This window comes from Myotis myotis, unplaced genomic scaffold, assembly GCF_014108235.1.
Source record: "Myotis myotis isolate mMyoMyo1 unplaced genomic scaffold, mMyoMyo1.p scaffold_m19_p_6, whole genome shotgun sequence".
NCBI classification, from domain to species: domain Eukaryota; kingdom Metazoa; phylum Chordata; class Mammalia; order Chiroptera; family Vespertilionidae; genus Myotis; species Myotis myotis.
In genome coordinates, this window is record NW_023416368.1 from 19,897,056 (window position 1) to 19,922,794 (window position 25,739).

The 25,739-nt window shown below is 46.8% G+C and overlaps 1 protein-coding gene and 1 long non-coding RNA gene across 3 annotated transcripts in view; one reads left to right on the forward strand and one right to left on the reverse strand.

Moving 5' to 3' along the window:
* GLRA1 (glycine receptor alpha 1) overlaps window positions 1–25,739 on the forward strand; it is a 64,153-nt gene that overhangs the window by 14,249 nt on the left and 24,165 nt on the right. For both annotated transcript variants that reach the window (XM_036311798.1, XM_036311799.1), the window contains exons 2-3: window positions 18,324–18,451; window positions 23,653–23,720. In XM_036311798.1, coding sequence (XP_036167691.1) covers window positions 18,324–18,451; window positions 23,653–23,720 — 196 coding nt within the window. The remainder of the gene's footprint in view (window positions 1–18,323; window positions 18,452–23,652; window positions 23,721–25,739) is intronic.
* LOC118657597 lies at window positions 1,818–23,748 on the reverse strand. Its single transcript, XR_004968053.1, has 3 exons — window positions 23,550–23,748; window positions 21,071–21,190; window positions 1,818–1,926 (listed from the first exon to the last, which is right to left on the reverse strand). It is a non-coding gene; the product is annotated as an uncharacterized LOC118657597 (long non-coding RNA).

Below are 25,739 nucleotides of genomic sequence, written 5' to 3' on the forward strand. Positions count from 1 at the left end.
GAGAGAAAACCACATTTGGAGCGATCTGAACCAGTGCCTGCTTGATTGGAACAAGTGAAAACAAGCCCAGCGGCTGAGGCTGGTGTGTTGGGAAGGATTTCTGGGCAAATGGGGGTTGCTTTCCCACTGACATCATTGCACTGGAAGTGAAATGTCACTCGCAATGGAAGGCCAGGTTATACTACAGACTGGGGGTTTTAGAACAAGTAATGGATGGGACATATTTTCAAGAGAGAATAAGAAATAAAAAGGCAGAAAAACAAAGAGGGAGAAAAAGAAGGGGCACGCAGAGAAATAAAGAGGCAAGAGCGCTCAGCTTGGGTCTTCACTGGTTCAACCAAGAATTCACTGTGAGTCCCTTTCCCTCTCTGGAGCAGCATTCTCACCTGTAAAAGGGGTGGGTGGGCTGTACTAGATGATATTCAAGATCTCTCTTAGCGCCATTATTCTAGGATTTAGAAGCAAGTGAAAAAGAAAAAGGAAGGAGGTAGAGGAGCAGAAGGGGAGAGAAACGCAGGTGGGCAGAAGCAAATGCTAAGGAGGAATGATGGGAGGAGGAAACCAGGAGAGAGAGAAAGGCGGGCATTCCCCAGAAGAGTTGGAGTCTGGTTACCTTGTTGAAAGCGCAGAAGGAAGGACTCTCACATCAAGAATTAAAAACAATAAAAGATTCATCCTCAGGCCTCCAACTTCATGTGCCCACGGGTGGGAGCCAGGGCTGATGTCGGGAGAAGCCGCGGCTAATGTCTGAAGAGCAGGGACCTGCGGGGAGGGAGGATGCTGCCCTGTTCTCATCTAGGAAGGGGGACAGCTCCTCTCCTCCGGGCCTGACCATGGACAACAATGATTGGCATATTCCTGGCCCTGAGAGAAGTCCTGGGGGAAAGACTAGGGAAATGTGCCCAAGGGAGCTACCCCTGGGACATTTCTGCACAGTGTCCGGTGCCTGGGAGGACTCAATCCTGGGACCCATCAGACAGAGAAAATCGTAGGACAGAAAGAGTCTTCAAAGGTCTTCTTCCTCCTTCCTGCCTCTAAGCATCCCTTCCTCAACCACCTGGTGCCATAGACCTTAGCACAGATGAGACTCAGTCCCCTTCTCCAGTCTTTTCATAGTGTCTGAGCCATCCCAGGCCTCAAGCCCTTGGCCACAAAGACAGTGCCCCCAATGCCTGGTTATACTTAATCCCCATGGCACAGTGCTGGGCACACAGTGCGCTCACCAAACCCATCTGATCACTGGTCAATAGGGTGAACTGGCTCTAATCTCTCCCCAATCATATCTATTCTGTTGCTTACCATTTCTGTGTAAACATCCTTTTGTTTATACTGCACTGCCCTTGTTTCAAAGTCCTGCCTGAGGGGGCAGAACCTGGCAGACACCTGCCTCTGCAGAAGTGAGGTGGACACCAACCCTACAGGTGCCATCTCCAAATCTGTAATTGACCCCAATGAAGACGGGAATAGAGACTGCCACTCTATAATGAAAAGCACAGGTGTAAATGCAAGACCATAGGTAACTGTTCTCTTAGCATATGGTGAGCCACTTCAGAATACCAGTTTCCTGGCTAAACAATTTATCTGAATGTTCTGCCCTTCCCAACAATCCTAAAATTAGAATTAAGTATTCCTAGTTTACAGGTGAAGAAACTGAGGCCAAGAGAGGTTAAGCAACTTTCAAGGTCATACAAATAAGTAGTTAAGTCACCATCCCAGCCTCTTCCTCAGCTGGTTCGTGTGTATAGCGTGCTACTAAGAGTTCAGTCTGTACAATGTACATGAATACTTCAGTGACAAGAAACTCACCAACTCCAGAAGGCAGCCTCTTCTCTTACTGGGTAGATCGAATGGTCAAAATAGTCCTTCCTCGCATGCATTAGGCAGCCATCTCCGTCTTTGAAAGTCCCATCCACTGTCCCTGGTCACCTAGAAGGAATCAGTGAGCTGTAGAAGGCACCTAAACCATGGGATCAGAAAAAGCTGGTTCTATTCCTACCCTACCACCAACTAGCCATCTAACTTTCAGCCAAGTCACTTCTGCCATCCGTGCCTCGATCGCCTTATCTGTACAATATGTATACAAATTGGTATCCATAAAGCCTTTTGGAGAAAAAAAAAAAATAAGTAATATTTGCTTATAAGGGCTTAGCTCAGTGTCTGGCAAATGGTAAATACTCATGAACATTATTTTATTCAATTGAATCCCTCTTCCCCAACAGGGATTTGTGGAAAAGAATCTGTCTGTCTTCCCTGAGCCAAACAGTCAGGGAGTCTTTCATTATTCCTTACAGGTCAATTTCAAGTTTGTTTACCAGCCCAGTTGTTCCTTTCTGGATCTGCTCCAGCCTGTTAATGTCCCTCTTAAAATGCAGGACCAAGGATGGAATAGAAACAATTAGCCAAAATTTGAAGTACAGCCCATATGCAGTGTTTCCTGCCATACCTGACTCTTTGAGTCTTTAGATTTTTCTAAGTTCTTCAGAATTACTGGTGTAACCTAAACTGGCACAAAACTGTAGTGAAGAATATTTGAATCTGATGAACAGGAACTTTCATTTTTATTTGTAATACTGGCTAACATACAAAGTGGTCTCTATGTGCCTGGCATTGTATCAGCACTTGACGCCTATTTGCTCCATTCACCCCAACAATCCTAGGAGCGCCGTTATTACCTTCGCTTTATGATGCATAGGTTCAAAGAGGTTAAGTGACTTGCAGAATTAGATTTGAGTCTTCCATACTACCCTACCTCTTGCATATGGGATGTTTATAATGTGTAAGAACTTTCAGAAATAAAAAGTTGAGTATGACACAAAGAGAAGACATAGGCAGGGAAATGTAATCATAATCATAATCCTATCTAATAAAAGAGAAACATAGTAATTAGCGTACGACCGCTACCCTTCCCATTGGCTAATCAGGGCAATATGCAAATTAACTGCCAGCCAAGATGGCGGCCGGCAGCCAGGCAGCTTGAAACTAACATGAGGCTTGCTTGCTTCAGTGACGGAGGACTGCAACGTTCCCCGCCTGCCTTGCCGGCCTCTGAGCCTGCAGTTTGAAACATAGTTACAAATATAGAAGTTAAACAAAACCCCAGAAACCTGCTTTCAGCCAGCCGGGATCTCAGAGCTGGAGTTGATACAGAGTTTCGATTATAGAACCGAATACCTTCTTTCAGCAGCGGAGGCCTACGAGCTGGAGCCTCAGAGCTAAAGCTGGCCCAGAATAAAAAAAAAAAGAAAAAAAGGAAAAAAGGAGCGGTTGGGAGCTTTCATCACCCGCCAGCCTGAAAACAGCCCTCAGCCCCTCACCCAGACTGGCCAGGCACCCCAGTGGGGACCCCCACCCTGAAGGGTGTGTGACCAGCTGCAAACAGCCATCATCCCCTCACCCAGGCTGGCCAGGCACCCCAGTGGGGACCCCCACCCTGATCCAGGACACCCTTCAGGGCAAACCAGCCAGCCCCCACCCGTGCACCAGGCCTCTATTCTATATAGTAAAAGGGTAATATGCCTCCCAGCACCGGGATCAGCATGACAAGGGACAGCATCCAAACCCCCTGATCGCCCTGCAGCTCTGTGTGTGACAGGGGGCGGGGCCACAACCTCCCTATTCGCCCTGCTCTGTTCGTGACAGGGGAAGGCGCCCCAACCCCCTGATCAGCCCTGCTCTGTGCCTGATAGGGGGGAGCTCCCCAACCCCCTGATCACCCTGCGGCTCTGTGTGTGACGGGGTAGAGCCATAACCTCCCCATCGGCCCTGCCCTGAGTGTGAGAGTGGCAGCGCCCCAACCCCCTGATCAGCCCTGTTCTGTGGGTGATAGAGGGCGGCACCCCAACCGCCCCCCCCCCCACGGGCCCTGCTCTGTGTGTGATGGGGTAGAGCCGTAACCTCCCCATCGGCCCTGCCCTGAGTGTGACAGTGGCGATGCCCCAACCCCCTGATTGGCCCTGCTCTGTGGGTGTTAGAGGGCGGTGCCCCAACTCCCCTATCGGCCCTACTCTGGGAGTGGCAGGGGGGAGCTCCTCAACCCCCTGATGGGCCCTGCTCTGTGCATGACAGTGGCGGTGCCCCAACCCCCTGATCCGCCCTGCTCTGTGTGTGACAGGGGGCGGTGCCCCAACTCCCCTATCGGCCCTACTCTGTGAGTGACAGGGGGGAGCTCCTTAACCCCCTGATGGGCCCTACTCTGTGCATGACAGGGGGGAGCTCCCCAACCCCCTGATGGGCCCTGCTCTGTGCGTGACAGGGGGGAGCTCCCCAACCCCCTGATGGGCCCTGCTCTGTGCGTGACAGGGGGGAGTTCCCCAACCCCCTGATCGACCCTGCTCTGTGGGTGACAGGGGGTGGCGCTGCAACCTCCCCATCGACCTGCCTTGAGTGTGACACAGGGTGGTGCCCCAACCCCCCAATCGGCCCTACCCTGAGCGTGACTAAGGGTGGCATCGCAACCTCCCAATCCGCCCTGTTCTGCGTATGACAGGGGGCAGCGCCCCAACTCCCCAATCAGCCCTGCTCTGAGCCCAACCAGGGGCTGCACCTAGGGATTGGGCCTGCCCTCTGCCACCCAGGAGCAGGCCTAAGCCAGCAGGTCGTTATCTCCCAAGGGGTCCAGACTGCAAGAGGGCACAGGCCAGGCTGAGGGACCCCCCTCCCCCCCCCCCGAGTGCACAAATTTTTGTGCACCGGGCCTCTAGTAATAATAATAATAATAATAGAAATGCAGTGCCCCATGTGGGACCGTGTACAACACAAACAATCCTTCTCCAGGCAGCCCCCGCCTCAGGAAGAATTAAGTTGTAGTGAGGAGCAGAGTCCTGGGGTGGGGAGCACTCCTTTACACAGACAGAGCTTTTCTGCCTTAGAAATATTCATACCCTTTGACTCAGCAAAATTTTGCTCTGAGGACATGAGCAGAGGTTTGTGACCAAGGGGCTTTTCACAGCATAATTTATAATAGCTAAAAATTGAAAATGATATAAATGCCCATCAAGGGAGAGACAGCTAAATGAATACTATTACAGCCTCACACTGGCATAGGCAGTCGTTTATAATTGTGTTTCTAAAGGTTTAATAACAAGAGAAAAAAATGCTCATTTAGAATCTTCGGGAAAAAAGCAGAGGGAAACTGATTATAACCTTTAGAAGAAAAAAAATTAGAAGAGATTTACTAACATGTTAACAGTAGGTATCTAGATAATGAAATTTCCAGGCGCATGTTATACTCTTCCTTGAACCTTGTTGTATTTTTCCAATGTGCATTTATTGCTCTTGTTGTCAGAGGGAAGTGTTATTTTTTTAAGGGTGGAAAGAATCTGAGGGCGGCCAGCCAGCTTGTGAAGCGCAGACTTTGCCACTGGACCATCTCCATTTGTGCAGCAGCAATTACTGCTCTGTCGCCATCAGATCACCTTAATCCTATTGATTGAAATGCCAAAGCAATGCTATTAATTTACTACTTACTCTGAGCACAGCGGGATGACTCCTCCAGGTGGGAGAGGGGGTGGTCCTTGAAGATTCTAGCACAAAGCACAGAGAAGCCTCTAGAAGTTCATAGACTAAACCCCCATTAGGTATCCTAGATCAACCAAGTCCCTCATCAATAAAAATCACATTTACAATTTGCCAGGCACCAACGTAAGCCCTGCAAAAGAATGGTTTATTCTTTACTGCAACCCTATGAGCCACAGCTACCCTTGCCCCCATTTAACAGATGCAGAAACAAAGACAGGTAGGGTCAGTAACTTGTCCAAGGCCTCAAGCTGGTCAATGGCAGAGGCTGAATTTAATGGGAGTCCATGTGCTTCCCCCTGGAGCATGCCCCTGTTTCAGTCCAGAAATGTTTTTAATTGTGTAGTGTCTTATACTTTCCTCAACATGATTTCAAATAGTAATTTATAAGTTAGAACAGGAGGAACTACAACAATGCATGTTCGAGTTGAGTGAGCTGTTCTAGCACATTTGAACAGCTGCTCCAAACCTTATGCCAAATTCTACCTCCTTTAGATTCGTGTATCCACTCTGCCACCTAAGCACCTTGATGCCCCTGTTTCAGTCCAGAAATGTTTTTAATTGTGTAGTGTCTTATACTTTCCTCAACATGATTTCAAATAGTAATTTATAAGTTAGAACAGGAGGTGTCTACACTTAAGGATAGTAAAGGATTTGCTCAAGGTCGCACAAGACAGGATCAGAACAGGCAGAAGTGGACTCCACACCCACAGCTTGTCCCGTGCCCTGGGCTGCGTCTCTCTGCCTCTGTGACATGCAACAAGAAGCAGGAGGCCATGGATTTGGGGCCCCTGTTTGGTCCCCCTGTGAGCTACAAAGAGGTGGCCCTGCCGGAGAATCCTGAGGTGTGGGGGAGAAAGGAAAGAAACCACAGAAGGGAAAGAAAGACTGAGCAGTAACCCCTGTGGTCCTTTTGCCCCCCTTCATCCTGAAACCAGGAAGGGGCACTAGCCACAGTTCCTTATCCTTCCCTCATCATCCATCTACCTTCCTTTCATCTCATTAAGTCCCACAGGCTTCACTCACACGTCTTCTCCTACATTCTCCTCTGTAAATACTCCTTGCAGAAGCTTATACTAAACCACAGAGCAGCAGGAACTACAACAATGCATGTTCGAGTTGAGTGAGCTGTTCTAGCACATTTGAACAGCTGCTCCAAACCTTATGCCAAATTCTACCTCCTTTAGATTCGTGTATCCACTCTGCCACCTAAGCACCTTGATTAGGCTTTTAACCTCTCCAGGCATCAGTTTCCTCATCTGAAAAATAGACAAGACAATGGTACCTACTTCATAGAGTTGTCGGGTGGATTAGTAAGCAGGTGTGGAAAAGCTCGGTGCATGGCACCTAGAGATCAATCGTTGGTAGTGATTGCTATTATTGCTAGTTCATCTATAAGTCCGTTTCCTCGTCTATAAAATGAAGAGGATCATCCCCACTGACATTACAGTCTTAATTCAGTCATTCATTTACTGATATAGCAGGTGCTCAATAAATGTCTTTTTTTTTAAATGCACATGATGATCAGGTCCCATAATTCTAAGATTCTTCTCCCTACTTCTTCCCCAAGACTTTGAAACCTGCTGTGTGAGACAAAGAAGTTCCAATCCACTGAGCAGAGCTGCAGCTTTCTGTCTTGAGGACTCAGGGAATCAACAGAAGGCCAGGCTATTTAGAGCTTGATTAGAGCCCCAAGCTTCCGTAAATTCTGTATTTACATGCAAATACCCACTTTAGCTAAACCCTCTCAGCCCACAGTTAAGTGTTCTCTTTCTGAAAATTAGTCACACAGTTTATTTATTTTTTATATTGATTTTAGAGAGAGGCAGGGAGGGAGGCAGAGAGAGAGAGAGAAACACTGATGTGAGAGAGAAACGTCAGTAGGTTGCCTCCTGTATGCACCCCAACCGGGAATCAAACCTGCAACTTGGGTATGTGCCCTGACTGGGAATCGAATGTGCAACCTTTGGTGTTTGATTCCCAGTGTACAGGATGATGCTCCCACCGACTGAGCTGCCCAGCCAGGGCTAGTCAGTCAGTTTATTAAAGGCAGCTTCAGATTTTAATCCAAGTGGCTCTTTCTACAATCTAAAATCATTTTTCCTCAGTGCCCAGTGAAAAGGATTTATTTTCTCAGCATTTTCCTTTGAATCAGTCTCTTGGATCCTTGAAGACCACACACATGGTCTTCACTTTACGAAAACATGTTTTCTCTGGGATAAACAGCCCATTTTGCTGATGCATTTCCCATGGGTTCACTGCAACCTGGCTTGGTTTTCACTGTAGGTTTGAACTAGTATAGATTTGGGAGGGGAAAAGATATGTGTTTTTTTAATAGGGTCTGGATTCAAGCACTTATTTGCCTTCACATAGGTTTTTCTCTATTAGTTTCAGAGCTCATGGAAAGCAAGGGTTATGACATACTAGAGGCCTGGTGCACAAAATTTGTGTATGGGGGGGGGGGGGAGTCCTCTCAGCCCAGCCTGTACCCTCTCCAATCCAGGACCCCTTGAGGGATGTCCGACTACCAGTTTAGGCCCGATCCCAGGCCTGACATCCCTGTCGGACATCCCTCTCACAATCCTGGACCACTGGCTCCTAATCGCTCACCTGCTTACTTGCCTGGTCGCCCCTAACTGCCCCCTCCCTGTTGGCCTGGTCACTCCTAACTGCCACCCCTGCCAGCCTGGTCGCCCCTCACGGCCCCCCCACCGGCCTGGTCATCCCATGCAGCCTGCTGTTCAGTCATTTGGTTGTCCCTCACTAACCCCCTTGCCGGCCTGGTCGCCCCACACAGCCTGCTTGTTCAGTCGTTTGGTCATCCCTCACTAACCCCCCTGCCGGCCTGGTCATAGGCAGCCATCTTGTGAGGGTGTGAGGGTTAATTTGCATATTACCTCTTTATTATATAGGAGTCTATTACTGATAGAGATAAGAGAGAAGTCTGTGGGGTCGGGGTTAACTGGATATGTTACTTAACCTCTATTACCCTCAGTTTCTTCATCAGTAAAATGGGAATAATGATACCCAACCCAGAGGATTACATTCAGGATTAACTATTGCAGATAAAGCTTTTAGTGTAATGCCTGGTACTGTGTAACCACTCAGTGAGGGCTAGCTGGTTTTATTTTATCATTTATATTCTGTTCAATCACCTAGTTCGATCTCTGACATACAGTAGGCAGCCATGATTATTCTGGATAAATAAGTAAATAAATGAAGTAATACATTAATACTATCTCCAATGAAATGAGGATTGTCTCAACATGCCTAGTGAATGGAAATAAACTCTTTTTCTGAGAATAAAAAGAGTTTATCTCCACAGCATCTGTAAAAGCACTATGAGCTTTTGCCATTCAAACAACATCTGCAAGGCGCTGGCCAGGTATCTCAATTGGTTAGAACATCATCCCAATATGCCAAGGGTGTGAGTTATATCCCCAGTCAGGGCACATACAAGAATCAACTAAGGAATGAATAAATAAGTGGAACAACAAATCGATGTTTCTCTCTTAAAAAAAAAAAAAAAGCCACCTACAATTGGTAAAGACAGGTTGTATTTTAAAGATGAGTGAACTGAGATGGAGAAAAAGAAAATGAAAGGCAAACTGACTGCAAAGAAATTCTGAGAGACGACTTAATAAATAGTCAAGAAGGGCTCACCCTCCCCCTTCCAGTCATTTGGGAATGAACTGAAGACAGTCAAGCGAAAGATGCCCCAGAGCAGCTCTGGAGACCTTGGTCACATTCTGGCCCTGACACCGAGACCCTGAGCAGGTCTCTTAACCTTTCAGGTGAGCCCTGGTGTCAGCACCTGTCCATGGGGATGCTGCCAGGGGATGGTATGAGGATCAAACGCAGTGATGGATTTGGAAGTGCCATATAAACTGAAGGCGTTATCGGTGTGCACGTGATCATAGCATTGGTCTCTGCCCATAGTTTGCAGTTCCTGGAGCCCCCTGAACTCTCACTTGCAGCTCTGAAGAGCCGTGCAAACGTTTCTATTGTGAACTAGTGCAGGTCCTCAGAGGGACTTTGTAAATCACTAGCATTTGGAAGAGTCAATAGAGTATAGTGGTTAATAGTGTGGGCTTTAGAGACCAGCTGCCCAGGGAGCTCTGCCATTTACAAGCTGTACGACCTCAGCTAAACCTCTAAAAACGCAAGTGTCGCCGTTCTCACCTGTAATGTGGAGGCAACAATGTCATCTTCATAGGAATGTTGGGAAGATTAAATGCAGTGACATATCTAAAGTACCCAGCACACAGTTAGTATTAAGGGAATGGCAGCTATTGCTATCATTAGCTAATATCATGTCTGTATCTGTTTTCATCCTATTATTACTTCTCCTCAATATTTATACTCCCAAGTCTCTGCAACCTCAAATAACCAATCCCTGCTGATTAATGCAATCTTTTTTCCCCAAACTTTTTGTCCAGAAGCCCTGAGCTCCATTCTCTGTAAAGAGGTACTTTCCCAGTGAGATTTATCTGATTAAAAAGAAAGCGGCATTGAAGGTAATGAGAGCCATTTGCTCTCCTGTCCAGCTCGTGGGATGCATGCTGATGATGCGAGGCCTGCTGAGAGCTTTGACTCCAACAGAGTAACCCTCGCAGGCCTGCTCTTCAGCATCCAGGCCTCTGAAGAATCCCACCGGACTCCTCGCATTGTAACTCAGGGGTGGGGAACGTCAGGCCTGTGGGCCATATAAGACCCGCAAAATCATTTGGTCTGGCCCTGCCAAAGCATTAGGGGTGAGTTAATTAAATGTTTGACCAAATATAGCAGGCTAATTTTTAAGTTGATAATTTTGTACGGCCCTTGAATGATGTCATAAATATCTAAATGGCCCTTGGCAAAAAAAAAGGTTCCCCACCCTGATCTAATCTGGGGGCCTTCTTGATGTCCACAGGCTTAAGCCAAGAGAGTCAGTCAAAAAATGTCCCCAAGTGAGACATATAGGGATGGCCAGGGCCAAGTGAGATGGTCATTGTAGAATTATAACTAGCAACCTAGATGGGGAAAAGTGTGGTTCATGTGCAGACATAGGTTTGACCTGGCCCGCTAGCCTGAGTCATTCTGTGAGAGGCTGTGGATGCTCCTAAAAGAAAAGGGATGGCTTCGTTTCTTGTTTTCCTGCCTTGGATTTTCCCAGAGGACATCAGGTATTTCCCCCGGGGACTGACGAAAGGGGCAGAATGTGGGGCTCTTTACTCCAGTCAAATCATATCACCAATGCCAAGCCCCTGCGTGGCTGAGTTCAACCTCCTCTGGAATACAAGGTGTATGTCACCCGTTTAACAAATATTTATTGATCCCTGAGCATGTGCCAGGCTCCGTGCTTCATGAAAACCATATTTATTAAGAGCCTGGAAAGAAGCTTGCAAAAATCATTCTTTCGGGGTCTTGTCTACATGACACCTGATCACCTCAATGCCAAGGGGAAGGAAGGTCAGAGAGCTGATGGCTGAGCCAAGGACTGCCACGATTCCAGCCTTGAAACACGCACACAGGGGAAGGAGAAGTGAGAAAAGAGAAAACATCGACATGACTTAACCAAAGCCGTGTGGTATGCCAGAGCTACATCAAGACACGCATCTTCTGTCTCAATTTTATTATAAAATGGGGACAGACATCCCTACCTCACCTGCTGTTTGGCAGGACAAAATGATAAGATATGTAACGGTGTTTTTTGCCACCAAACAAGAAAATAAAAGCGAAGCTTTTTGGAAATAAAATGAGAGGCTGTGAGAAGTAGAAACTCCTCTCCAGCTGAATACATGGGATTATCTACAGGAAATCCTACCTTCCATGACTGGGTTTGAGGGTCTATGATTTTGTAGCAGGACTTGGGTGAGGCAAGTGAACCAGGGCACAGCATTTAAGGTGGCATTCCTTCTCGGGGCCCTGTGAGTGCAGAGCTGCCACTTACGCAACCCTGAGAGTGAGTGCCTCCTTAAATTTTGCTAGGCACCTCATTCTCCTCACCCTGCGGCTGGTCCTGATTGGTAGGGAATAGCAACAAAAGCAGGAGAGTTAGGGGTTGGAAAGCTAGCCAGCGGGGCAACTGGAAAGAGTGATAAGGAGTGTGAGAGATCCCTGGAGAATCACACTTCCCTGGGGGCAAGGGAAGAACCAGATGCAAAGTTCCAAGGTTTTATTTTACTAAGCATGTGATTTTTACCCAGGAAAAAGTTCTTTATAGGAGGCAGATAGAGCGGTGGGAGGTGGGAGGTGAGTGAGGAAGGAGGGAGGATGTCTTGGTCCCTGGGAGAATTGGGCTCAGAGCATGACAATTGTGACATTCCCAGGGTGCTTAGCAGATCACAGAATGAGAGTAATAAAATGTCAGGCCTAAGCATGTCAGCCTAAGCCCCTTTCTGCAATCAGATAAAATCCAAATTGCACAGCTGGCCGGGGGAAGCCAGATGTTGACCTGAGGATGCAACTACTTCCAACCCTACAGGAAAAGCTGAGAGTACCAAGCAGGGCTCGTGCTGCCCAAAACCCAAAAGTCCCTGGGTGTCAGAGCCAGGGACAGGATGCTGGTCCGGCCCATAAGGCCAGAGAGTGCTAGCTTCACTCAGTCCCACCCTCCCCAGGAGCCTAGGTCACCAGAGCCTTCCCACCACCTTTCCCCAGGACAGCCCATGGGCAGCAGAAAGCTTTCTCTCCCAAATACACAACAGGAACATTGCCAAATGTTGGGTCTTTCTAAACGTGCACAAAGACTTAATTAATAAAACTCGGGAAAATTACCTGATCTGTCCCCGCCTCCCTCCTCTGAACTACCATGGCAGTCCAATTATGCCCCCGAGGCTGGGTGGCAACTTCTTATAATTGTTTCTGTGTCTCATCTATTCTTCCTGCTGGACTATAAATAATCAGAGGGCAGAGGCTATTCATCAACAAATGATGACTGCCACTGCACACCAGGCACTGAACAAGACAGACTCAAACTCTGCCCACATGGAGGCGGAGGCATACTTATCGGTGTCTCCGCCACGGTGCCTCATGCATGCAGTGGGTGCTTAATCCATCACCATCAGAGGCTTTTTGAGCAAGAGGGCCCATAGAAATGAGAAAAACCTCCACTCTGCAGTGTAGTCCCTTGGCAGAGAGTGGCGACCATCCTGCTACCCTTCCCTGCTAGGCTGGACCCCACAACGCTTCTCTGGGCAGCCACTGCCAGAATGGAGTGGGCACACAAGGTAAAACTGTCCCCTGCGCCTGACCTAATCCTGAACTGCCACTTCATAGAAGAAGAAACTGAGGACCATCTGGGGAAAAGAATTAGCCCAAGACCACACAGAAAGCTAGAAATAGAGCCAAGACAACCCCCAGGGTTCTCAGCCCCCAGTTTAATGTGTTCTGCTCTATTCCACAGTGACCTTCATAACTGCGTATTAAGTAAATGCCCATGGAAACACATGGCTGACCTTCAAATGACCTTGACTAGTTGACCAGGTGATTTCTACACAAAATAAGCACCAGTTCATTGGACTACCTCTCTGCCCAAGCACAAGAAACAGACATTCTAGCTAGCCTCAGTCAGAGAGCAAGTTGCAGGGAAGGTGTCTTTGGAGGTGTCTTTGGAGGGCCCATTTCCCAAGCTTGGCCAGGCCACAAGTCACTGTAATCAGAAACAACTGAGAAATTGGATGGGTTGTTTTTACTGCAAAGGGATTCAGGAGGGATAATCTTCCTTGAGCTTTCAGACCCATGGTAAGGCAGAGAACTGGGTTCCAGCCCTACTACTTCCAACCGCACAGACTCAGTGTTCCATCCTCACCTCTTATCCTTGTTCTCAACCTCTCTCTCTCCTCTCTCTTTCTTTCCTTCTGTCTTCAGCTTGCCTTTCCTCTCCTTTCCCACCCCTGAGCTCCTGACTTGTCTGCCCATGGTGAACTGCAGAGATGGAATCCGATGGGGGGACCCTCTCTGCTAACCCAGATGGTTCTTGGAAGTGTGGTGCCATGCAGGGTGTGATTGAAACTGTTTCTCCCCAGTATCATTGCTACCCCCAGCTCATTTGAAATTCAGATTGACAGCTCCATATTGATTCCCTATTTCCAACTGATGTCGCAACTGAAGAATGAGAACCTAAGCATTGATCTGGCCTTTCTTCCAACAAATCCCTGAAAAATGAGTTGGTCCACTGGGGAGAAATCTTGAGACTGGATGGGGGAAAACCAAGACATGAACATGCTCAGATTCCCACAAAGGAGTTCTGACAAATTCAAATCCCAAGACCAGATGTGTAAAAAAGAAAGAATATTGTAAACTAATAAAATGATGCTTTAGGGCCAGTAGGACTCTTAGAGATTATTCTAACCTCCTCATTTTATAGCTTGAGAAACTGAAAGCAAAAGGGGGAGTGACTCACAGGAGGTCACACAGGAGGTCCTCGCTGGGCTGGTGTGGCTCTGGTTGGTTGAGCATCATTCCATGCACCAAAAGGTCACCAGTTCATTTCCAGATCAGAGAACATGCCTAGTTTCAAACTTGATCCCTAGTAGGAGGTGTGAAAGAGGTGGTTGATCCATGTCTGTCTGTCTGTCTGTCTGTCTCTCTCTCTCTCTCTCTCTCTCTCTCTCTCTCACCAATAAAAAACATTTTTTTAAAAATCGGAGGTCCTTTAAGTACCTAAGTCTCCTGGGGTGACAAATCCCCTAACTGAATGGTGATAGTTTACCTCCATCCAGTCAGCCACCATCATAAGCCTTCTCTGCAAGGGGCAGAACACTTGGTCCCAGAAGACCTCACTGTCTTTCTGGAAATTACTATAATCAAAACTGTCTAAACTAAGTCTGATTCACTACATTGCATTGCAGTAATCCCTGAAACAATTTGCATCACTTCCAAATACTTATACAGGGTCAGCAAATCCTAACAATCACATGTTTCATGGCTTGGCTCCATCCCCAGCTTCTCTGTCCAGTAGCTGAGTCTATCAGCAGATGTCTGCATTCAGCACAGGTAGTGGTTCCAACTGTGCAGCAAGGGCCCGTTAATGCCTGTTTACTCTGCACAGGTGCAAAGAGAACAGATTTACTACAGGGGGGCTTGAACTAATTCTGTGCACAGTATCTAAAGATAGACAGAAAGGTACAATGGTTGTCAAGTGGAGGGGTGTGGCTATTTTGACATTAAAATGGAGCCTATGTAATTCACAAAGAATTGGGGAAATTTCGGACAGGGCAGTAAGAGGTAGTCCTGTTGGCAATCAACAGCATTTACATTAAATTTTAAACTTCTGTTCTCCTTTTGTTTTCATTGTATTTACTACCATGGTTATTTCTATTATGGCAAGTAATACTGGTTGTTCATTTGTGAGTGGTGTAATATAAAGTCCCCTTTTTTACAAGGGTAGTTTTAAAGGAAACAAGGCAATTTAGAAACCACTGTTACATGATACATGGGAGGGTATAGACTAGAGAACCCCAAAGTTTCAAAGACTTCCGTTAATCACTTTGCAAAACAGGGGCTCATTTGGTAATTCACAGCAATTCCTCCTCCATTTTTAGATGTGATATATCCAGAATTGTATACATAGGGTTGCTGGAAGTCAGACACATGTTTTGATTTTCTTGGATGTAATAGAATATAACAAGCTTCAAAAACAATTAGAAATAATAGTGGCTACTATGATTTATCCTCTTCACCATTTATAAAAGGCTTTCCCATACATGGTACCATTGGGTGAGTCAACACTTGAAAATTTGTGCTCTAATTCCTTCTCTCATTAAAGTGTTGTGTGACCTGAGGCCAGTTACCTAACCTCTCAGAGTCTCCGTCCCCTCCAGTTCAGCTCACCCCTCCAGTGAGTCTGTACTAGGTGACCAGGCTGCAAGTACCTTGCAGACACTCAAGCTCAGGTAACCAGAGGACTCTTCAGCACTGGGGAGGATTCAGGTATTAAATGGCACATTTTGCTAATAGCAAATGGTGAGGAATAATTTGGGGTGAATTCATTTTCTCACTGGGCCACCTAATAAGATTCAGGCTTATGAAAGAGGCCTAAGGGCCACAAGATCGCCTGTGCTCTAGTAACTGCTGGGAGGGAGTACTATGTTCTCAAATCTTATTATCTGAGAGAGGGGCTGGACAGAGAACAGGAGCTTATGAAAGCTTCATAACTGCCACTCTTGGAGAGGTTCTAGAAGTGAATTATAGCCGCAGAAAAGTCGTAAATCACCAGCTGCCTGCTTGTGGTCCCCTTTGCTCACACCAGAGCTGCAGAGCAGCTGTGAGTCTGGTGCTGAATGGAGAAGAGGCTGGGAATGTGGTACTCACTACCTGTGGGCCATGGAAGGTACCTGGCAGCACTTCCCAGCCACGTGGAGTCCGTGGTGCAGCTGAAAGCAGTGGGACCCAAAGAAGTTCCCAGACTGAACTGCTTCAAACACACACACACACACACACACACACACACACACACACGCATGCACACATGCGCGCGCACACACACACACAATCACACACACAGCAAGTCAAGAGCAAGACAATATACTGAATGTCTGCTCTGTTCCAAGAACTAGGTGTTGTTGTTTTTTACCTGTGCTACCTCAGCTACTCCTTGTGTAAAACTAAAATGACATATGAGGCAACTAAAGTTCAGAGATGTTAAGTAACTTCCCCAAGGTCACACAGCTAGTATGAGACATCATTGATTCCAAAACACCCATTCTTTTCACTCTTTTTTGCACTATCCTATTTTACATCTCAACAATGCATTTGAGAAGCACACACATGCAATGTACATACCACATACATACATACACAAAAGTATCTTATACATTCATACCCTATAATTCATGTGCATATACACACACAAAAATGCCCACACTAAATGTCACACTTAACAGCATACTTAACATGATCCCAGGTATTCACATCACATTTTTGCATATACAAATCTATGTAACAGGACCCACTATCCATCCACAAACACACCCATGAACACTCTAATCCCCACACATCCATCCTCACCCACACAGCTGTACACGTAGCATGTATACACATCACACCTGAAAACTCATCCACTTCACACAAACTCATAAACATCCATAGTCACACACATGAAAACAGTAAAATGCATTTGTCCTGTCAATCAAAACTAGCTCTTCAGTCTATGAATAAGGGACCTCCAGATTATTACACATGAGTGTCTACATCATCCTGGAATGCCTTCTAAATCTTCAAAGGAATCCCAGGAATTGCTTTCAGTAGTTTTTGATTAATGGGTATAATAGTCTGATCATTTTTAAATTGTTGATCCACATATGCATATTTACGAATATACTACTCGACAGGATATTTGATTAAAGTAGCAAATTATTCAGTCACTCATTTACTGTGCAATTACTGAGCACCAATTATGTTTTTGAAACACCATCATGGACACAGTAGGAGATTAAAAGAACAAACAAACAATAAATAAAAGCACCATGACTCCTGGTCTTAAGACACAAACACAAGTAACTATACTGCGAGGTAGCATGGCCAGGACCTGCTGAGTGAGGGGTGTGCAAGGAGAGGGAGTCAAGGAGATAAAATGGCTGGGACGCTTCCAGTCCTAGAGGATGGGGAGATGTTGGGGCATCCGGGGACGCTGCGGTCTGGAGAAGCAAGTTTAGGAAGAAAGCTGTGGCATGCAGGGTGGGAGAGGAACCGGAGGCACAGACAGGACGTCTAGATGGACATGCCCTGCAGATGTCTGCAAATGAGGAAAGGGGCTCCAGCGAGAAGCTGGCATTGAGACCTTGATTTGAGAGTCCTCTGTAAGAGGTGATCACTTTAATAGGACTGATGAGATCAGAAAAGGAGCCAGGGCATGAACAAGAGGGGTGGAAAGCAAATCTTCAGGGAGCCAGTGTCCTAGTTGGCAAACACAGGCGCACATCTCTATACCTGCACTCCTTCTAAGGTACCAGCCCCTCGGCAGACACGACAGGGTGCCTAGCTCAGGGGTCTCCTGGTGGCATTTCAGGACTAGAAAAGCTCATTTGCACAAATGGTTGTCCTCCAACCCTGAGGCTGCCAATTTTGACTCCTCTAGAAATCTGCGCGCTTTTGACTGAGAGCAGCAGGTGGGGGGCCACTGTCCTTAGACCTCAGTAACTCTTGCTATGGTGTGAATAAGAGCCTGAAAGCACTTCGTTGAGTGGGAATGGGGGGCCAGTCCCTCCCACCAGCTGTGCCTCCATTTTCCCAACTGAGGTTTTCTAAAGTGTGTGTTTCATGAGATACTAGTCCCATACGTATAGCATCTAAGCTTGTTAAAGGCTCTGAGAAGACCTCGGGTAAAGATGCCTGTTTAAATTTGTGTTCCTGAATGCACTTGACTTAAGCAACTTTTCTTTTTTTCAACTAGTGACCAATTCTGAAGAGAAACTTTGGGGAAATCTGGGACTACTTGATTTCTAAGATTCTTTCACTGTTCCATGGACCCATGGGGCGGGGCTTAGGCACCCAAAACACAGGGCTGGGCCTAGCGGGAGGTTAGCCCTTCAATCTCCTCTCCCCTCTCCCGGGGAGACCTGCAGCCAAGTGTGATTGCTCTGATCTCCAGGCTGCAGCCTTAGAAAAGGCAGCAGCGTCTCAGCAGCAGTCAGACACTCGGCTGCCTGCCAGGATCTCACGCCGGCTGATATTTGGGCTGGATAAACAATTTAGCCCGGGCCTTCCATCATTAAGGACCTGTATTACCTATTTCTCGGGTCTACGAGGGCTGGGCCAGGCTGGGATCTGACCACGCATGAGAAAGGGCCATCATTAACCCTCTGCTCTCCTCTCTCCTTTCTTAGCCTTGCTGCTTCTAAGGAGGCTGATGCCGCCCGCTCCGCGCCCAAGCCCATGTCTCCCTCGGACTTCCTGGATAAGCTCATGGGGAGAACCTCTGGATATGATGCCAGAATCAGGCCCAACTTTAAAGGTAGAGAAAACTTTCCTTCCAGACCCCCAGGCATCTGTTTTCCTAGATTAAAAGTAAGCAGCATGGGATTGGATGGTACGTACATGTCAGGAGTCCAGGACTCCCCTCTGCCCTAGGCAGATGCTATTAATCCGTTTGGACTGCTCCCCCACCACACCCACCCAAACCACACTCAAACTTAACAGCCCCCTGGCTGCCAGGAATCTGTGTGTGAGTTGAAACCTACTTGCTACCTCTGGTATAACAGACAGATAGATAAACTTGGCATGTGAAGAAATGGGGTCAGGTTTGGTTCAGGCACAAACTCACTCTCTGAACTCTGATAACCCTCTTCCTCTCTCTGGGCCTCAGTTTCCTCATCTCTGCAGTGATGAGGCTGGCTATCTGTGGGAGCTCTGGGGCTCCCACCATGTGCCCCCAAAGGGAGGAGCAGAGAGCATAGTGACCAAGACCACGCTGCTTCTCCCCGAGCGGTCCACTTCTATTTGTTTTAGATAAGAGACATCCAACTGAAATTCACCTCCTGAAAAGGTCCCAGGGATTAACAAATAATTTTTGAAACTTTCTAGTCTAAACCAGAGTCACAATTTCAAATGCCTACAGGACTTAGGTAGGAAACTTCAGTGAGTGAGGGGAGCTAGGAGGAAGGCAATAGGGAGTGGTAGAGACTATGGAGAAATAGAGGTGCAGGCCCTCTAAAGGGGACAGCCTCTTCTTAGCCCCGCCCACAGTTACCCAACTGGAATGTAGGCCCCGTGTTGCCAGGTCACCCAGTATTCCGAGAAGAGCCAGAAATGAAGATTTATGCAAAGTTTCCTGATTCCTAAAATATGTGCATTCAAACAGAACATGTTTGTTGTGAGCCAAATATGCCTTATGGGTAGCCAGTTTACAAACCCTCCCCAAGGTGACCTGAGGGGTTTCTTTTAGCTCTCACAGTCCTGGGAGATCTCAAAAAGAGGGAGTCGGTTCCCGTTGGTGCCTTAGGAGGCTGTCCCCACCTCACACTGCTGAGCAGAACCCCGCAGGTGCAGTCCTAGGACCTCCCAGGAGCCTGTGCTCATGAACCTTCCTCCCAGCACCCCAGCAAAAATCTTATTTCAAGCACCCACTGTCAGCCTCCTCATCAATCTTGATTCCAGATGCCCTTCCTCACTACTCCTTTTAGCTCAAGTCCAAAACCAAACAAGGGAAATGACAGCTGGTACAGCTTCCTAGTATTTGCTCACTTTACCCCCATTCTCAGTGCTCTGCAGGTAGAAAACTGTCTGAGAGACGCACTGAGGTTTGTTGGGGCCCACCTCCACCCTGCTTATCTCGAGGCTCCTTCGCTCCCCCAGCACTTTATTCCCAAGGCCACATCTTCCAGCACTGTTAGCATAACCTTGGTCCCCTCAAGGACAGGTAAGTCAGGACCAAAGCTGCTGTCATACATAGCACTGGGCCCAAGCCCTTCACCAGGGTCTCAATCTCAAACACCCAGAGGAACCAGATAGATATGGCACATGAGTGAGGCAGGAGGAACATGAGAAAAGAAAACTAGAGAACACAGGGCTAGTCTAAGGGCACCTACTTCTCAGCTCTGGCAGTAACTGCCTGGTAGAAACACAGGCCCTGGAATGCTGGCCCTCCAAGACTTGAGTCTGAGGTTTTGTGAAATCTTTGAGGTTGGCAGCTAAGTCACAAATTTTAGAAACGCCGTTGTCTAAATCAAACACATTGGAGAATTGACCATCAGGTTGTGCCCAGTTTTCAGGAATTCCAGTCCACTACGCCCCCTAGTGGACACTCTCAGAACTCCATACTGAGTGCTGTGGACTTGCTCTCCTGAGAAAAGAGGGACTCCTTTGTTGAATGTGTATGCATCCTGGGTTCAGGTGTTAGGTATCCTTTGTGCATACCATTGCACCTGGCACATAAAAGGCCCTCAATTAACCTTTTGTGAATGAATGAATGAATGAATGAATGAATGAATGAATGAATGAGCGAACGAACCAACAAATGTGCTAAGGTTTAGAGCAGTTAAATGACTCCTGAGCCATGCTGTTGAGGCTGTAGGGACTTTAACCCAGCTAGCTACTCTGACTCAGTTTTTTATCTAATGCTGGTCATTTATTCTTTTATTTACTGGCTTACTTACTTAGCAGTGAACATCTTTAAGAAATAAAATTTCACCCAGACTATAAAACCATTGAATCAGGGCCCAGTCTCTCCCCACTCTGAAAGCCTTCCTCTGACACTTGGACCTAAAAATCTACAGATCTAGATCATCTTAGTCTCCTGACCCTGTGTCATCTCTAGCTCCTTCAATCCCCTCCAAGTAGGGCTCTGAGCAAGGTGCAGCTTCCCGGAACCCCGCCTGGAGCTGGAAACAAGGTTTCTCTCTCTCCCTGGTGTTGAGGACTGAAACACTGGCATGAGGAGGGGACCTCCAGCCCCTGATGCCTATGGTCCTTTCACACTTCTACCCAGACACCAATAAGATTCCCCCAAAGCCCCACACAAACTACAGAGCTCCTGAGAAGGCCTCTGCGACCCCAACACAATAGGAAGAGGCCTGCATTGTTCTAGAATGCCCGCTACTTACCTGATGCATGTGACCCAGAGTGAATCACTTACCAGGCCTCTGTTTCCACATCTGCGAAATGATCCAGCAGCCGAGGCCCCTCCGGTTCTGATAGTCTGCATCTCCTCCAAGACTCTGTGTCGGACAATGGTTCCTAGGATCAGGGGCACAGCCTGATGCAAACACGTACACAAAAGCAAAATTAAACTTTAATATTTAATGAAATATATACATTATCCTGCTGCCAAAGGCAGCCAGATTGTAATTTTCTTGAGGATAATTTCATTTTAGATGTATGTCAATGACTCTCACCTCCCCATGGGGTCTTCTGGGCAGGCGCCCTCTCACACACATAAATCAGGACCTACTTTATAGGGGAATCACAGCACCAGACACTGCAGGGGCTGGGTGGGAAGTCTGTGCACGTGATTCAAGGCACAGGCAGTAATTCTTTGGGGCATCTTAATGGTATGAGGCTAAATGAAAGAAAAACCTGGGTCTGAGTCTAAATGAGAAAGAAAAAAAAAAATCTAATGGGCCTTCGTTTAGGTGGAAGTGACAAGGAGGCAGATGTCCACTCAGCATAAGAGACATTTTTTAGCAGACAGAGCTATCACCATGGAACGGACCACTCAAGACAAAATGAGTTCCCACTACTGGGGGTGTTCAAGCACTGAGCTTTGAGAGGGTAGCTGGTATAGCAGGTTCCTACACCTGGCTGTACATGAGAGTTACCCAGGGAGCTCATTACAATATAGATTCTGGGCTAATCTCCAGAGATTTGGCTTCACTGGGTCTGGGGTTGGGCTGAGGAATCTGCAGTTTAACTAGTTCTCCTGGTGATGCTACCTCCAACAGCCCTGCCTGCACATCAGTTTGGATGACCTTTAAGAAACCTCCCAGCCCTGAAGTCTTATAACCTTGTTAGTTGAATGACTAGCTTCCATAAGGGAATTCCAAACCACTGGAGCACAGAGTGACTACCCAGATAAGGGGCTACTCTCCCAGATTGATGGGGAAACTGCAACCCAGAACAAGGAAGGGGCGGGCCTGAGGTGAAACAGCCAATGAGCACTGAGCTGTGTCCAAAACCCAGGGATCCTCACTCCCGTAGAGGGAAAACCTGGATTCTCACCACCAGACTGAGTCCCACCCTCTACACCAAGACTTCTGAAAAGAAGAAAATCTTGGCTGAGCTTGAGTGAAATGCTTGGGCTACTTTTTCAAGGGGGACAGAGAGGACATAGTAACAGGACACTAGGATATCTGCTTCCGTCTTTCCACAATCAGAAAGTTGGGTTCAAGTCTTGGCTCTACCACTTGCTGGCTAACTCAGCCCAAGTGAGTTGCTAAGACTCTCTGTGCTCCACCTGAACAGCAGGGACAGTAAGTTTGTCTTGCCTACCACAGGCCCTCATGGGGATCAACAAGAAAGTGGACCTGAAAATTTCACAAATTGCACATTGCAATCTTTATGTGCAGGATTATGACCTATAATCCAAGTCTTGCCCACCTTCAAGGTCAGTTCAAGGTCATCGCCTTCATGAGTTCCACCCTAATACCTCAGTCTCCAGAACTTCTCTTGTATCCGGGATCCTACTGCTTATGCCACTCTTAGCCACGGTCTCACATTTCTTTCTGGTTATTTAGGCTGGCCCTTTTGTCAGCTCATGTGGATGCCCAGTGCTTAAAACCCTGGATTCTGCCACTATATGACCTTGAGCATGCCACTTCCTTTCTCTCAACCTCATTTTTACAAGTACAGCCTTGAAGATCATTCACTTTGGAATTATACAAATCTGAATTCAAACTCTGACTTGTCCATTTACTAACTGTATGGCTCAGGGCAAACAACCTCTCTGAGCCTCTGTTTCCTCATCTGTAAAATGGAGGTAATAACCACGCCTCCTCATGGAGTCACTGAGAGGATAGAAGGAGATCCATGTTAGTAAAACTCAGCCCAGCAGCAAACCCTGTAATGCTCAATAAATGCTAAGTGCTATAATTAATAGCATAAAATGAAGATATTTAGCTTCAACTGGACAGAAGTCCCTCTAGCAATCTGATTCCAAAGAGCAAATATTCCTCCACTTCTCTCCTATCTTTTGCAGCAGGATTCAAAAACCCTGCCTAGAAAGTATTTAACAAAGACTTATGGACTTCCCTTGAGGTTCCTCTGGATTCCTCAGCTGGTAATTCCCATCAACACCCTTTCAGGCAATCATTCGTGGTTCGTAAGTTCAAGGCAAGGAACTCACTGTTCTTTGCGATTCCCAAGATGGCCTCCAAATGTTGTAGCCGTAAATACATTTCAGCCACAAATTAGAAGGCAGCCGGTGGGGTTTGGGGAAGGGATTTCAACCATATGGCAGGAAGATGAATCATCCTGTGTTAATGAAAGTACATCCCAGCTCAGACACTGGTGCTCTGTACCTGGTGCTCACTCGGGGACCAGGGAATCTGGCAGAGCGGTGTGGCTGGGAGTCCTAGATGCTCGGGGGTGGGGTGGAGAACAAGCAAGGGGCTCCTCACCAAGGGGTGTCCATCCCTGAGGTCAGTGTTTCAGGCACGGGTCCTGTCCTGTGGGTTTCTTCATGGCTATGGAGCTAAAGCAGGTATCTCTTTTGATTGGCAGGTCCCCCGGTGAATGTGAGCTGCAACATTTTCATCAACAGCTTTGGTTCCATTGCTGAGACAACTATGGTGAGTGAATCAAAACACAAGCTGCTATTTCCTGTGGGGCATCTCTCTCTCCCTGAAATAGTTCCCCTCTGCATTGGGCTTCCCAAGGAGGTGGGGGATCTGGTGTGCTTGCAGGTTTCCGGTGGTATAGCAACAGAACATTTTTACTGCCCTATTCCATGTTTTAGGTGAGCACATATATCTGAAAATGGCCAAAGAGCCAGCAGGGCCTGCACATGCCAAACACCCAGGATTACAAAAACAACATCATATCAATGGGCTAAAGTTTTAGATGAAAAGAAAACATAAAGACCTACTTGTAAAGTTCAAGTGCAACTGCGGAATAGCAGAAGACTGGGTACAGAAGCTGAAATGGATATGTTGGGTTGATTCTACTCTACTCTCTACTTTTGTATGTACTTAAAAAGTCCCATAGCCCTAACCAGTTTGGCTCAGTGGATAGAGCTTCGACCTGTGGACTGAAGGGTCCCAGGTTCGATTCCGGTCAAGGGCATGTACCTTGGTTGCAGGCACATCCCCAGTAGGGGGTGTGCAAGAGGCAGCTGATCGATGTTTCTCTCTCATCGATGTTTCTAGCTCTCTATCCCTCTCCCTTCCTCTCTGTAAAAAATCAATAAAATATATATTTTTTAAAAGTCCCATAGTAGAAAGTTTAAAATAAATTAGACCAGAAAAAAAAAGGCTAGAAGGAAAAATACTAAAATGTTAAAAGCAATTATCCCTGTATCATAGACTGATGGATAATTTTATTTTCTTCTTTAAGCATTTCTATATCTTTTAAATTTCTACAAGGAGTAAATATTACATTAGTAATTATAAATAGATACAATGAAACTTTAAATGTTTTTCTCACTCCTTGAAAACAAAAATAATCTATTATGCTTGTTTTGAAGGGAGTGATTTCACTTGTGAGAAAATAACAAAGGCCTGGCTGGTGGCTTAATTGGTTGGAGTGTTGTCTCACACCAATGTTTCTCTCTCTCTCTCTTCCTTCTTCTCTTTCTAAAATCAATAAATAGCCCTAGCCAGTTTGACTCAGTGTATAGAGCATCAGCCCAAGGACAGAAGGGTGTCAGGTTTGATTCTGGTCAAGGGCGTGTACCTGGGTTGCAGGCTCAATCCCAGCCCTGGTCGGGGTGGGTGCAAGAGGCAACCAATTGATGTGTCTCTCTCATGTCACTGTTTCTCTCTCTCTCTGCCTCTCCCCCTCCTTTCCACTCTCTTTAAAAATGAATGGAAAAATAAAATCAATAAACACATCTTCAGGTGAGGATTAAAATAAAGTCATCTCTTTATGAGCAGACTAAGAAAAGCCAGTCACAAAGTACTATAGACGGTACTTCCATAAAGTCCTCTAAAGCACCCATTTCTGGACATCCACCTGTGCCAGGCTAGTTCAGGCTTCCAATGAGTCTTGTTCACATTACTGCAAAGGGTTGCCAACGTTCATAAGGGAGATAACTAGCAAGGCCCCCAGAGAGGAGATCAACGATCTTAGGCAGGAAATGCAGGATTGGGAATGATGTGCTTCCTTGGGAGAGGCAATCCAAAGTAGGAAGGAGTTGCCATTCTCCAGCTTGCACATCCACAGTACTGTGATTTTCTCGCACTCGGTTCTTAATGGCCTGTATGTGTTTAATTCGCTTTGCAGATGATTTACGGGGAGGAAAACAATCTAAAAATCTCAGAACTAGCGAAAAACTTAAGAAACCATCTAGGTCAGTTCTTTGTTTTACAGAAAGGAAATCTGATGACTAGTGGTGACATCACTTGAGCAAGGTCACGAGGTCACAGAGCATGGAATGGGTGCTCTCTGCAGCAGCCAAGGGTGACTCTCCCTTCAGCTCTTTCTCCCTCAGCTCCCACCAACCAAACCATGTGGGCCACTTTCCCATCCGAGCCTCTTTTTTCTTGTCACTCAGAATACAACAGCAACAACCACACATTAAACGCCACTGTGTGCTAGGCAGTATGCGGAGTACTTCTGCATATACCCTCTCCTTTAGACTCACAACAGCC